This window comes from Chelonia mydas, chromosome 11, assembly GCF_015237465.2.
Source record: "Chelonia mydas isolate rCheMyd1 chromosome 11, rCheMyd1.pri.v2, whole genome shotgun sequence".
NCBI classification, from domain to species: Eukaryota; Metazoa; Chordata; order Testudines; family Cheloniidae; genus Chelonia; species Chelonia mydas.
In genome coordinates, this window is record NC_051251.2 from 20,588,989 (window position 1) to 20,603,501 (window position 14,513).

At 36.4% G+C, this 14,513-nt stretch overlaps 1 protein-coding gene across 1 annotated transcript in view; it reads right to left on the reverse strand.

The window, feature by feature from the left end:
- Nucleotides 1-14,513, reverse strand: part of LOC102931520 (von Willebrand factor D and EGF domain-containing protein) — a 159,154-nt gene that overhangs the window by 120,047 nt on the left and 24,594 nt on the right. Inside the window, exon 7 of the mRNA XM_043525552.1 lies at nt 12,234-13,186. Within this exon, the coding sequence (XP_043381487.1) occupies nt 12,234-13,186 (953 nt within the window). The remainder of the gene's footprint in view (nt 1-12,233; nt 13,187-14,513) is intronic.

The window sequence follows — 14,513 nt, forward strand, 5'->3', positions numbered from 1 at the left end:
GCTGGGAGGAAGGAATTAATAGTGCTAAAAGCAACTTGCAGATAAATCTGAAAAAAATACTTAATATCCATATTAAAACATTATTTGATGTAACTGAAAAATATACCAAAGCAATAACCAAACAGTTAACAAATTCCAATATTTTTGCAATGTTTGATATACATTTTCATATTCCATCCACATCTGTTTTCTGAGATACTCATGTAGGCTTGGAAAAATTTATTAAGTTGAGATTTTGACCCTCAACATAAAAGTTTCCATTTACAGACTTTACACAGCCTCGTCTGCAAAATAGAGTTATCTCAGTGCATAGGCCATACTCCTTTGGAGACACTAGGAATATCAGCTTGAAGGAAGTAAGAATGTATTTTTAATACATTTAAGCTCTACCAAAAAACCCTGATCCTAGCGGAGTGGCAGCAGCATGTTAAACAGCTACATACTGTACATGGGAAACCTGCATACCATGCTCCTGGGGTTTCAAAAATTAGTAGTAAAGGAAGAGGAATATGATGGGATAAGAGGGTGTTAGCTCCTAGTACATAAACAACTGTACCTCACTTGCCATCTTTGTGTGTGTTTGGAGGAAGTATGGGAGCATCTATTATACTGGACAGTCACAGGAAACGTTCAAACATTTACAATCAGCTAAATAAGAAAGAAAAATCAGAATGATGGAATGGAAAAGTGGAGTCAATAACATGAAGAGGGACTTTGGGAAAAAGAAATGAATATTTTTAAGACAAAAGGCCTGATATTCTCTCATGTATACTAGTGAAAATCAGCCCTAACTCATATGAAGTCAATGAAATTATGTGGGTGTAAAGGAGAAGAGACTCAAGTCCATTGTCTTAGATTTAAAAGAAAGAAATCTTCCAAAAGAATAATGCCCGTTTAATAATTGCAGTGTTTCATTGTAATAGCATGGTCTTTTGGCCAACAAGGCTTAAATGGTAATCACTGTGATGTCCACTATCTCCACTATACTTAAGGATATGTCAGCATTTCTTTTAAAAGACAATTTTTGATAGATTGCTATAACTTGACCCGTTAAAAATGTATTTCAACAGGTATATAAGGTGATTTCCAAAATTACCCCAAGAGAAGGTGTTTTGGTTTTGGTTTTTCTATAGTAATTTAATTCTAACTTCTAAAAATTGGATTCATTTGATTTATGTGAGGGATGTTTTGTGATTTCAGATGACTATTCCCTACTAAAAGCCAGCACTGTCCTATAAAATACCCTACTGTGTTCATCAAGTGTCTAATCATAGTCCCACTGAAGTCACTGGCAGAATTGATGCTAATTTCAAAGGACCAGAATCTACCCCATTTATCTTCATTGAGTAGCACCTTGCTCTGCAGGTTGTTCTACTGATTTCCATGGGGCTACTAGTAGAATAAAGTACTACCTAACACGAGTATGGGTGGCAGAGTCTGGGCCAATGAGAGAGAGATGAGACTCTATGAGCAGCTATTGCCTTTCTGTATAAAAATCAATGTAAACCAAGTTTCAAAAATTAACTGTTTTTCCATTCAGTGTTTGGTATGCAGTAGATAGCCTAATTTATGCATAGAGAATGTCCATGACCCAATGCACCATAATGGCCTACTCAAAGCTGTTGTGATCTATCATGTCTATAAACCACATATTAAATGTGCCAAAAAGTATGTATTTGCTTGACAGACTAATGGCCCTTAAATAATTTCCACAGCCCGTCATGATCTGGAGATTAAGGACCATGGAGCTGATAGCAGTGAAAGCACCATATTTATTTCAAAGTCAATATGTTCTCATATAAAATCTCAACAGCAGATTTTTTTAACTAATAAAATCTGAAGATAGCACCCTTCCCCTTAGGACTCAAAGCATTTTCAATCTTCCCTTTTAATTTTCCCTTCTGTTTTGTTCTATAACATAAACAATGAGAGCAAAATAATGTTTAGGGTCAGCTTTAAACTTCATTCCCCATGATATTCCACCCTTGGCTATCTTTGTACTCCATCTTGGGCCAGAGGAGTCAAAAGGGCTTAACAGATCTCATATGCCATCTGTGCTACAAGATCGTGGGAAGCCTTCATTCCAAAGTTTTCCACTTCGGTAGCTTTAACTCAGTCCCCTAGCATTATATAATATAGCTTTTGTTTTTCATTAATATTCTCTAATTACAGCTGCAGTAAAAGAACAAGATTTGGGCCAAAATCAGTATGATAAAATTCAAAATGGTCAATAGAATTATTTTAAAAATAACACAGCGTAACTCATGTAACTGTTATTATAAGTGGCTACAGGGAACCTGTTTGGCTGTGATTCAGAGCTCTAAAAATTCAGCTAGATCCAAACAGCTTCTTAGCAGAAATGCTGAAATCAAGAGGCATATTCACATCTCAGCATACAAGGGTTTAAACACATGGCTCCCTCACCTTCCTATGAGAATGATACATTCCTAAATACGGTGGTTTAGCATTAGCTTCGTGTCGTCCTGTAATATGTTTTAAGAAGTTTATTTTCTTTTTCTTTGATGGCTGGAATTTTTTTTCCAGAACTTTCCACATTTGAATTGAAACTTGCAACCAGAGCTCTTAAAGTGTCATTACCTCAGTTAAACTGATTTGTCCTTATTATTCCTCATTACCTTTTATTTTGTAATTGCTCTAGAGAGCTTTATACAAGCTGCATATAATATCCATCTATGTGTACTTTACTGGTTATGGATTTTTTTATAGTCAATGTGGTCAATGTATAGAAATTGGAGGCGCCAACCTGATTTGTTAACCATGGTAATTAGATTCTCCATTTAATTACAGGTGGTAATGACATTTTAAGCACCGTCTACAGGTGTTGGGAGTTTTTATTAAATGTGAAGCAGCATTAAGAAAGTCTAAGATTCTGGAGCAATGCCAAATTTCAGAGGTGCCTTTCAACTCTAAATTGCAGTTTTCATTTGAGGATAATATTAACTCTGGCCACCTGGACAGCTCCTTGTTGAAATCAACATTACATGAGGAGTAAATCTACAAGAAACATTCACCTCTCATGAATTCAAACATGCTTAAATGCTGAATTATTTGAAATGTGTTCTGGGTTGTATTTTCATTCCTTAAAAATACTATATGCACACCTTATTTTCCTATACCCTTCAGGGATATACATTTCCAATGTCAGAAACACATTGTCATGTACAATCCTAAGGGTAGGATTTTGGTGAGTGTGAGACAAGAAATTTCAAACATGCTCCTGGTATTATTCTCTTTGCTGTTGTGACAATTTTAAGACATGCATGCAAATTCTGGTTTGAGAAAGTTATACTATACTTTGTTCTGCAGCTTATGGGTACAGACATGTTCAGAACAAGGACTCTTCTTCTGCTTCATTATTCATATTCCTTTCCCCCTTTGGTAACTTCTTCCAGAGAGTGGAATTTAACTAAGCATCACAGAGGACAATCTCTGTTCAATATCAACATACACTTTATTGTATCTTGGGTCTTGCACCTCTTAAAGCAAGCGTGAGGCAACTTTGTACTTTCTCCTACAGAAACCCCATTCCATTCTTTCCTCTTCCTTAACTTCTACACCTTTTATTCTCTAAACGAGTGTATTGAAATCTGAGGCTTATGCTGTTTGTCCTTGTCCATGAGTGACTGTACAAGTGTTCCTGTACAAGCTAGAATTAGGCATGCGTGACCTGCAAGTCAGTTGGTTGATACTGTTTTTATTAGCATATACATCTTTACTGGTGTGGGGGTATTTTAGTTCTTTGCTACCAGGAGTGTTTTCTGGTGCGAAAGCCTGACCCTACTGATGTCATTGGGATTTTTCCACTGAAAACTCCCATTGACTTCTGCAGGGCCAGGAGTTCACCCTTGATATCTTAGAAGAGTTGAGATAAAAAGATAGAGAGATACTCAGTTCTGAGAACTGAAGATAATATTTTAACTGCTGTTTAACAAACACAGCATTGCTGTTTAAATTGCTCCCTTTACTTTGTGACACTATAGCACTCATCTCTGTGAATAGGTTTAATGCAGGCTTGGCAGAATTTAATTTTTATTTTTTAAATAATTTTGATGGATAATAGCAATGTTAATTTTTAAGCATTTTTTTCTATTTTTATTGATTTAAATTTTCACAGTTGCAGAAAATTTTGGGGGTGGTCAGACAATTATTTAATGGCAGTAGTAGATGATGAGATTCAAAAAGCTAAAGCTTCATAATAATTAAAACATAAATTGTTAGCCTCATGTCAAAATATTCAAAGCAAATAGCCTTAAATCAAACTCTAATAAGTTCTCAAGCAGCATTTCATCATTTGGCCTATCTGTAAATTTCAGTTATTATCAATGGATATACTCTTTCATTAGTTTGTGTGTGCACAGTGAAACTCACATATACTGATGTTTACTGATAAAAATCAAATCCTTCCAAGCCTAGTTTTATGACAAACACAATCTTCTCTTAACATTTTTGTCCATTAAATTTAAAAAAAAAAAAAAAAAAAAAGCTCTGTGTCGCTGCAATGTTAAGCAATACAGATTAAATCATAAAGTCAGTGACTGTAAAAGTTAAGGTTCAAACAACATTAACTTTGGCACGTTTATACTAAACACATTAATTTCATAGGTTCATAGATTGCAAACCCAGAAGGGACCATCATGTTCATTTAGTCTGTCCTCCTGTATAACACAGGCCATGGAACTTCCCGAAAACAAATTCTAGACCATTTATTTTAGAACAAACATCCAATTGTGATTTTAAAGTTATCAGTGATGGAGAATCCATCAAAACTCTTGGTAAATAGTTCCAATGGTTAATTACTCTCCCCGTTAAAAATTTATACCTTATTTCCAGTCTGAATGTGTCTACCTTCATCTTCCAGCCATTGGATTAGTTTATAACTTTATCTGCTTGACTGAACAGTCCATTATTAAATATTTGTTGCCCATGTAGGTTCTTATAGACTGTAATTAATTCAGCCCTTAACCTTCTCTTTGTTGAGCTAGATAGATTGAGCTCCTTACGTCTATTGCTATAAGGCAGGGTTTCTAATCCTTTTAATCATTCTTGTGGCTTTTCTCTGAACTTTCTCCAATTTATCAACATCCTTCTTGAATAAGACCAGAATTGGACACAGTATTTCAGCAGCAGTTGTACCAGTGCCACATACAGAGGTAAAATAACCTCTCTCCTCTTATTCAAGATTCCCCTGTTTGCATCTCAGGATGGCATTATCTCTTTTGGCCACAGTATAAATGTCAGTGGGAGCTGATTATCCATATCCACCCCTCTGAGTTTTTTCAGAGTTACTGCATCCCGGATAGAATCCACCATCCTGTAAGCATAACCTACATTCTTTGTTCCTAGATGTATGTATTTAGTACATTCAGCTGTATTAAAATGCATATTGTTTGTTTCCACCAAGTTTACAAAGTGATCTAGATCACTCTATATTAGTGACCTGTCCTCTTCGTTATTTTCCACTTCCCCAATTTTTATGCAATCTGCAAACTTTATCAGTGATGACTTTATTTTCCTCTAGGTTATTGATAAAAATGTTAAATAGCATATAGCCTAAAACAGATCCTTGCAGGACTGACCCCACTAGAAACACACTCACTCAATGATGATTCCCTATTTATAATTACATTTTGAGACCTATCAAATAGCCAGCTTTTATTCCATGTAATGTGTACCATGTTAATTTTATATTTTTCTAGGTTTTTAAACAAAATGTGTGGTAGCAAGTGAAACACCTTAAAGAAGTCCAAATAGATTACTTCAGTGCTATTATCTTTATCAACCAATGCTCTAGTTCAAACAGAAATTAATTCCAGGAAGTCCTATAACCTGCATCAAGAGGAGGTCTGACTAGATGATCACATTTGTTCCTTCTGGCCTTGTAATCTATGAATATTGTGGAGATGAAGTAGCCTCTACATATTTAAGATTGCAACCAACTTCCATTGCAAAGGCCCATTTTTTCTCCCCTATAAATTTGGCTTAAAAATTAATTAAGCTTGAAAAATTAAAGAATTCGTCTGAAGATAAAGGAGAAAAGTTCTGCAAAATGGGAAACATGAGTTAAGTCATTAAAATATTACATTGATTTGACTTTTGACATTTATCTAATATTTCTTTTATTCCCTGTAGCTAAAAATCAGTTTGTTCCTACCTCTTCAAACTTTAAATCTTCCTGAAAACTCATATACCAGCTATATTTGAAGAAAATAGAAACAATGAAGCAAAGGATTTAACAGTCTTTTGTTGTGGATAATTGGGGGCCCAAACTTGCTCCCATTGCTTTTAATAACAATTATAGCCAAATCTTGCTATTGATGTAATTGTGTTTTTGACACCAAGTTCAGTGGGAGTAAGACTGAATGCAGTATGTATATGTTACACACAAACAAAACTACATGAAAAGAACATTATTAAGGTTGCAAAGCACTCAAAATTTAGGAAATGCAAAAATTAAGATTTCCCTAATCATTAGTCTTTGCTAAAGTCTTAGCAGTGGCCACTGAACATGTTCAGAAGTAATTTTCAACAGTATGTTTCTCAACCCAAACAAAGATTTCAGTCCTCAAAAAGGACTATCTTTATGCAAAACTTCAAACTACAGTATGAGCCATTTCTCTGTAGTCTGATTCAGCACTAGCGAAAACATATATTCCTTGTACTCATCCCATAACTGAAAAAGCCCAAAGGACTTTGTCAACATGTTCTTTAAATCACTTTTGGGAAGAGACCAAATATAGACATTCACAACCCCAAAGGTAAATGTTCCAGAAAATTGTGTGCGTGAAAACAGACATGAATTCTGTGAACTGCTTCACAAGCTGTGCTACGTGACCAATTTTAGTTGCTTGCTATAACTAGAGTTATGTTTAAGGTAGAACTGATTGAGAAATATTTTCTGTCGCTGTGAAAAACTGAAATGAAAATAAAAATTTTCATTTTTGCCAAAATGTTTCTTCAAAGATACTCATTGAGAAACTGAAAATGTCTCTCTTTTCTTCAACAAACTCTCCCCTCCCAAAAATGTTGGCTGAAAACCTACATTTTTCAGGCTTTAAATATTTTTTTTGCTTTTGGTGGTCCCAGACTACACATCTTCAGCTGACATCTATATATCTCTATATAGAGATATATATTTGGTTTTTGGCAATCAAAAACTAAAAAAATTGAGAGTTTCAGTTTTTCAACTGAAAATAAAAAGTGAATGGCAAATGAGCATTCCCCATAGAAATTTCCATTTTGACCCCCCGAAAAAAGAAAAAAAGCCATTTTTGTTTAAAAATAAATAAATTAAATAAATATATAAAAAAGTTTTGAATGAAAAATTTCAACTAGCTTTAGTTTCAGGTTGTAAGAATAGCTAGGAGCATACAGAATACTGCCAACCAGTGGGTGAACAGATTTTTAAATATGAAACAGCTCTTGGTTCAGTCATGTTTGTGTCCCTGTGTATACAGTATTTGTAAATATTCATGCAAAAAGATTTTTGTTCATATTAACATTTGGGAAATGACAATTCTTCATATGAATACCAGTATTCAGGCATTAAAACCCTTCAAAAAGGCTTCACAGGGGACCAGGGATGGTCCATATGAATCAAATTGCACGAGTAGGGTCTAAAATCAATCTGCTGGCAAGCAATTCACAAATGAAAAAAAATGCTAAATTTTTCAGATAAGTTATTTGCAATTAATAGTTTGACCACACCTAGTAAGACCGTGTTGTGTAGCTTTTTTTTTTTAACTTTTTTTCTGTTGATGTGAGTAGCTATTGGATGTCTGTGGATTGGGTATATTGGTATTTTGTGGGCGACTGTTGCTTTAAGTCCAAAGAAACTGCTTGCTGTTTCTCAGAAGGCAGCATGTGTAATCTCACTGGTATTGTGGAAAATGGAAAAAGCAAATGTTAAAGGTTCCCCAGGTCAGCTGCATCTGCTTGTTTTCATTTGTTAAGGATTTTTCTTTTTTCAAAGAAAAATGTGCAGTAGTGACTCACTTTGGCGATATTTACTCCTTTTTAGTTTGATTCTCCCCCATTTTTGTGTCTTTCCTTTGCCCTCTCTAGCTTGTGTAATTATAAAGCACCCCAAGATGGATGCCTGCAATAAAATGTTTTAGACAATTTCTTGTATAAAAGATGTACTTTGCACTTCTATAGTTGTTTTTGTCCATGGATTTCAAAGCACTTTATAAATGTTAATTAGGTAAAAAATATGATCCAGGCTCTTAGGCCTGGTCTACACTGGGAATAACGTAGCTGAAGTCGATGTACTTAGATCTACTCACTGCGTTGTCTTCACCATGGTGAGTCGACTGCTGCTGCTTCCCCATCGACTGTGCCTGTGCCTCTCGCGCCGGTGGAGTACAGGAGTCGATGGGAGAGTGCTTGGGAGTTGATTTATCACGTCTAGACTAGATGCGATAAATCCACCCCTGCTGGATCGATCGCTGCCTGCCCATCCGGCGGGTAGTATAGACATATCCTTAGTTGCAAATGAGAAATTACAGTGGAGGAGGTTGCAGAAGGAAGCACTATTTACTATACTAAAGAACAGAATGATCAGATACATAGATGAACATGATTTATTGGGGGAGGGGTCAACATGGCTGGTGTAAAGGGAAATCATGCCTCACCAATCTATTAGAATTCTTAGAGGGGGTCAACAAACTTGTGGAGAAGGATGATCCAGTGGATATGGTATATTTGGATTTTCAGAAAGCATTTGACAAGGCCCCTCGCCAAAGGCTCTTAAGCAAAGTCAGCAATCATAGGATAAGAGGGAAGGTCCTCTCATGGATCAATAAGACAAGAAACAAAGAGTAGGAATAAATGGTCGGTTTTCAGAATGGAGAGAGGTCAATAGTGGGTTCCCCAGGGATCTGAGGGTCCTCCAGGGGTATATGCTGTTCAGCATAGTCATGAATGATCTGGAAAAAGGGGTAAACAGTGAGGTGGCAAGTTTGCAGGTGATACAAAATGATTCAAGATAGTTAAATCCAAAGCTGGCTGTGAAAAGTTACAAAGGGATCTCACAAAACTGGGTTAAGTGGGCAAGAAAATTGCAAATGAAATTCAATGTTGATAAAAGTAAAGTAATGCACAATGGAAAACATAATTCCAACTATCCACACACAATGATGGGGTCTAAATTAGCTGTTACCACTCAAGAAAGAGATCTTGCAGTCATTATGGACAGTTCTCTGAAAATATCTGCTTAATGTGCAGCAGCAGTCAAAAAAGCTAACAGAATGTTAGGAACCATTAGGAAATGGATAGATAATAAGACAGAAAATATGATAATGCCATTATATAAATCCATGGTATGCCCATACCTTGAATACTGGGTACAGTTCTGGTAGCTTTATCTCAAAAACATATATTAGATTTTAAAAAGTACAGAGAAGGACAACAAAAATGATTAAGGGTATGAAACAGCTTCCATATGCTGAGAAATTAAAAAAACTGGCACTGTTCATCTTGGAAACAAGATGACTAAAGGGGGATATGATAGAGGTCTATAAAATCATGAGTGGTGTGGAGAAAGTGAATAAGGAAGTATTATTTACTCCTTCACATAACACAAGAACGAGGGGTCACGCAATGAGATTAATAGGCAGCAGGCTTAAAACAAATAAAAAGAAGTACTTCTTCACACAGCGCATAGTAAAGCTGTGGAACCCCATTGGGGTTGTTGGGGTTGGTCAAACCTATAACGGAGCTCAAAAAAGAACTAGATAAGTTCATGGAGGATAAGTCCATCAATGGCTATTAGTCAAGATGATCAGGGGTGCAACCCCGTGCTCTGGGTGTCCCTAAGCCTATGACTGCCAGGTGCTGTGACTGGAGATGGATCACTTGATAATTGCTCTGTTCTGTTCATTCTTTCTGAAGTATCTGACATTGGCCACTTACAGAGAAGAGGATGCTGGGCTAGATGGACCATTTGTCTGACCCAGTGTGGCCATTCTTTCTTACATATATGCAATATATACGGATCACATCATCCACTTCAGTCCACCTTTTGCAAGGAACACAGGAGCTGTGTTTTGTTGCAGTGTGGTGTTAACAGGTAAGAAGAATCCTATATCCAACTGAAACTGCAGAAGGTATTTAGGTTGGCAGAATATAAAGTATACATGGTTTAACTGAAAGAGCTTCAGTGTGTTTCTTTTTAAATGAAATGTGATGAAATTCTGAGAAAGGTGCCTGGGAAAGTGGTAACAGAAAATGTCCTTCTGTGGGTTTTTTTTTAGAAACACCGATGATGATATGAATGTTAATTTTATACCTAGGATAGTGAATTCATGTTCAGTAGCAAACTGGATATGAGATTTACATTTTCCAAACTGTGCCAAGTTTAACCCAGGACCGAGTACAAGGCGCATGTGATGCGGGGGGGCGGGGCGGCATGTGACTAAGAAACAGACCTTCTGGAAGATAAAAGGGTAGCCTGTCGACATTTGGGGAAAAACTTCAGGGAGTGCAGACTTTTATTTAAGAAAAGCTAGTGAAGAGCCAATGAGGAGGCCTAGGCTGAGAAACTGAACTTCAGGGTGGAAGGTCTGGGGGAGAACCTGCAAGGAGGAGGAGGAGGAGCGTGCCTTTGCAGCAACAGGACTATGAATCCTGCATCAAGGGCGTGGGACAACTAGGAAGGCTAGATGGAAGATTTGTAGTGTTTTGAACTTATTAGAGTAATAAACTAAAGTCCCCAAAGGGAGGAATTATTGAGAAAACACCCTCTGGAGTTTGATTGAGCCGCAAATCAAACAGTCAATACACAGGGATGTCTATCAGTTTGTATTTGCAGCAACTGATGTGCATTTTTGTTTTCAATTTTTGCCATTCTGTGCTGTCTCAGGCTCTTTTCTCTAGTCTGTTGCTTGTTAGCAGTCAAAGCAATGTTGCCAAATAAAGCCATATATAACCGCTACCATCATTTATTACTTGATAGGTAGCACTGTTGACTGAAAAACCAGAAGGGACTTCTAAAAACCTCCCTCTCTCTCTCTTGAAATTTATCCATAGGAAAAAATCTGTTCAAAACAATTTCCCCACATCGATTGAAGCTGGGCAAAATAGAAAAAGACATGAAACATTTGGTCAGGAAAACTTTGTAAAATTCAGCAAATAAATTATGCACCAAACATAATAATGTATTAATATTGTATCAGCTGGGTAAATAACTGAAAAAACCCTCTGCTTAAACAAGCAAAAGTTGTTCAGTAAACTACTGTGTAAATATTATTAGCCCAGCATTTCCACAAATAAAAAAAAGTTTTCATGTTTGCATTACATTAAGTCAAAACACTTAAGCACATGCTTAACCTGAAGCACATGAGTCTTCTCATCCTTATTCATAAATGTACTTAGGCGCTTAAATCTTGCATTCCTAAGTTTAAGCATGTGCTTGAACAAACTGCTGAATCGGAGCATAAATTTCCAACGTATAACTCTATCTTGCAAACATTTATGCACATGTGTATCTTCAAGCACTGTAAGTAGTCACATTGGCACAATGGTTCCTCATTTACACTGAGAGGCCTGAGGTTAAATGAGAATCAAACCCATAAACTTCAAGGGGCTACTTATGTGCCTGAATGTAAGTATGTGCATAAATGTTTGTGTAATCAGGACCTTTGGGCCAAATTATGTCCACAGATGCATGTTAACACCAAGCAACGTCTATATAAGCCCTGTGAACATATCTGAGGCTAAAATTGATCCCATAGCCAGTTACATGGTCATTTAACTTTGCAAACATTACTTATTCCTCTAGCTGCTTTGGATTACTGTAACATTTGAAATTCATTTACAAATTTTATTTTCTAATAGTAAAGAAGAAAGAGCCATCTATGCAGTGCTAGCCTGTGTATCGACCACAGTATTAGCAGGACCCTCATTCTTGGCAGCAGTGTGTTTGTCAGTGTGCAGGTGACAGATCAGATGTAAAGAAAATCACTTCTGTAAAACCAATTTGTTAAGGGGCTTCTAAAATCCATTTTTAAAATGTTACTGAGGTAAAAAAGCGAAAGACCAGCCAACAAGATACTTTGTTCAGCTTTTCAAGGTCAAAGCACTGATTACTAATTCATCAAATAACTTACTGGTAAAGCTATTTGAAGAGCAAACAACTCTGTGCAGATGTTTCACCTAATAACTCTAATACCATAAGAAGATGGGCAGAATAGGAACAAACAGAATGTTTTACTCACTCTTGGCAATGCTACAGTCATAGGAACTGTGGTCTTCAAAGCATCGGCACCCCCATTCTGTGCACTGTCCGTTGCCATTACAGAAATTGGGACACCTGAGAGCTGTGAGTATTTCCTCGTGAGTGGCAAGTAGCCCATTTGCTGTATGAAACAGCTTAGTTCTATTTTCTAGCACTTTTCTTTCACACTCATTTTCCAAAAACGCTATCATTGCACCTTCCCACGCCAGGTCATCCTTGAGTTGCAGATCTAAAAGGCACATATCAATTGCCTTATCCAGCTGTCTCCCAAGGATGTCTTTACAGATGGAGCCAATAGTAGAATTAGCAAGAACCTGCTGACAGATCTCCAAGGCTTTGGTTGAGGTTAGGCCACCTGGAGTAGGCCATTTTGACTGAACTTTCGGCTGAATCCCTTCAAAGTAATCCTCTGGGAAAAAATATGCAAAGCTTTCCAAGTCCTTTTGACTCTCATTTTGAAATGAATAAAAAGGTAAGTATTCAGAATAGTCTTCTTGCCTTTTTGCTCTATCTAGCACTTCTTCTGGTTTAGTAGAGTTAATAAAACTGTTGTTTTTTTGATTTTTCAAGGAAACTTTTTGTGCGTATTGTTTTAATCTGCTATCGTGGCTATCTCTCTTTTTGACTGATTTAGGCAGATATCTTTGATCAAATGCTTTGGCCAACAATTTCCCATCACTTCTTAAAGTAGATTCTATTTCTAAGCGAGTGACATATTCTGATGTAACATCTAGATGTGGGATTGCAGAAGTATAATCCACATTATCATAATGGCAGCCTAGAGATTGTGGAAAAGACCTCTGAAAGGCATTTGGTGTAGTTACAGAGTGCAGAGATAGAGTGTGCTCCTTCTGACATCTGCAGTAATTTTTCCTTTTCTCCCCTTCAGAGATTGGTGGAGTCTTGTCAAATAAACTCTTCCCTGGGGGTATTCTGATTAAAGAAATAAAAATAAAGAGATTGGGGAAAAAAATAAACAGCTTTCAACAAACTGGTCCACAGCATTAAATCAACTTTCTTTTCTGAAGTCTCGGGACATAGGGTCCCAATCCAGCAAAACATTTAAGCGTGTTCTTTACTTTAAGCATGTGAATAGTTTCAGTGGTTTTACAGCCACCTTTGCATGACCCTTCCTGAATTGCACTATGCAGTCCATGGATGGCAATGGGGCTATTCACTAGCATGTGCTTAAGTGCTTTGCTGGATCAGTGCCTACTTGCATGACTTCAATTTACAGAATTATTTTAAAGGACACATTTTTCAGAAAATGCATATTATCATTTTTTTACATAAGATGTCTGTTATATTCTATATAACTCAACTGAAGCCAGGGGAATTACACTAAGGATGAATATAGCTCAAAAAGTTCATTTTAAACTCTTGTATTAATTTAGCACTCCCTGCTCTAATTATTAAACAACACCTTCTCTCCCTTCTGATTTAGTGCATTCATATTTTTGCCTTTTAAAAATGTTACTCCTTTCAAAAACATTTGTGTGGTGTGCTATATTTCATTATTATAATGTAAGGGAACAACTTTTATTTGAACTTTCCTGTCATTGACACACACAATTATATCTTATTGATCACAAAGATGTGGCATCACATAAGACAAAACTAATTACATTCCTTCCTTAATTTAGTCCAGCGGTAATGAGGGGGTACTTCTAGAGAGTTTCAGTTTGAATAAGCAACCATAATTAAAGTTTGGCTGTAAGTCTCATGAGAACAGAATTTCTTGTGATGTTATTTATACAGCATCAGGAGAGTTCTAGGAGCTTTATAGTTTTGTAAGATACAGTTCCTGCCCCAATCTTTTGTTGGACTTGAAATATGAGAGAAACAAAATTTCTTGAAGTATTTTGGTAATTCTGCTTCCCGACCCAGGCTAAACGTAGAAGTTCAGGAAAATAAAAAAGAGTGCACCAAAATTTTGGAACCTCAAAAGAGGTCTGGTATTGCTGTGGGGACAGGGTTATCTTATCCAGTTCATCCATTGAAAGCAGTACATACAATAGAATGATTATATAGACACTAATACAATACTAAAATTTTTACGAAGTTATCAGAGTGACAGAGGAAAAGGGAACCGTTATTGGCTATTCAAGAGGTCCTCTTCTAGGTATGATATATGAGTTTGGCATTCTATTAAATATTTTGCAAAATGAGCAGATACAACAGAACACAATTTGAGTTGAGGTTTTCATAATCCTAGAATTTTTCAAATTAATGACACTGAGCTAGATGTTGCGTTACTGCT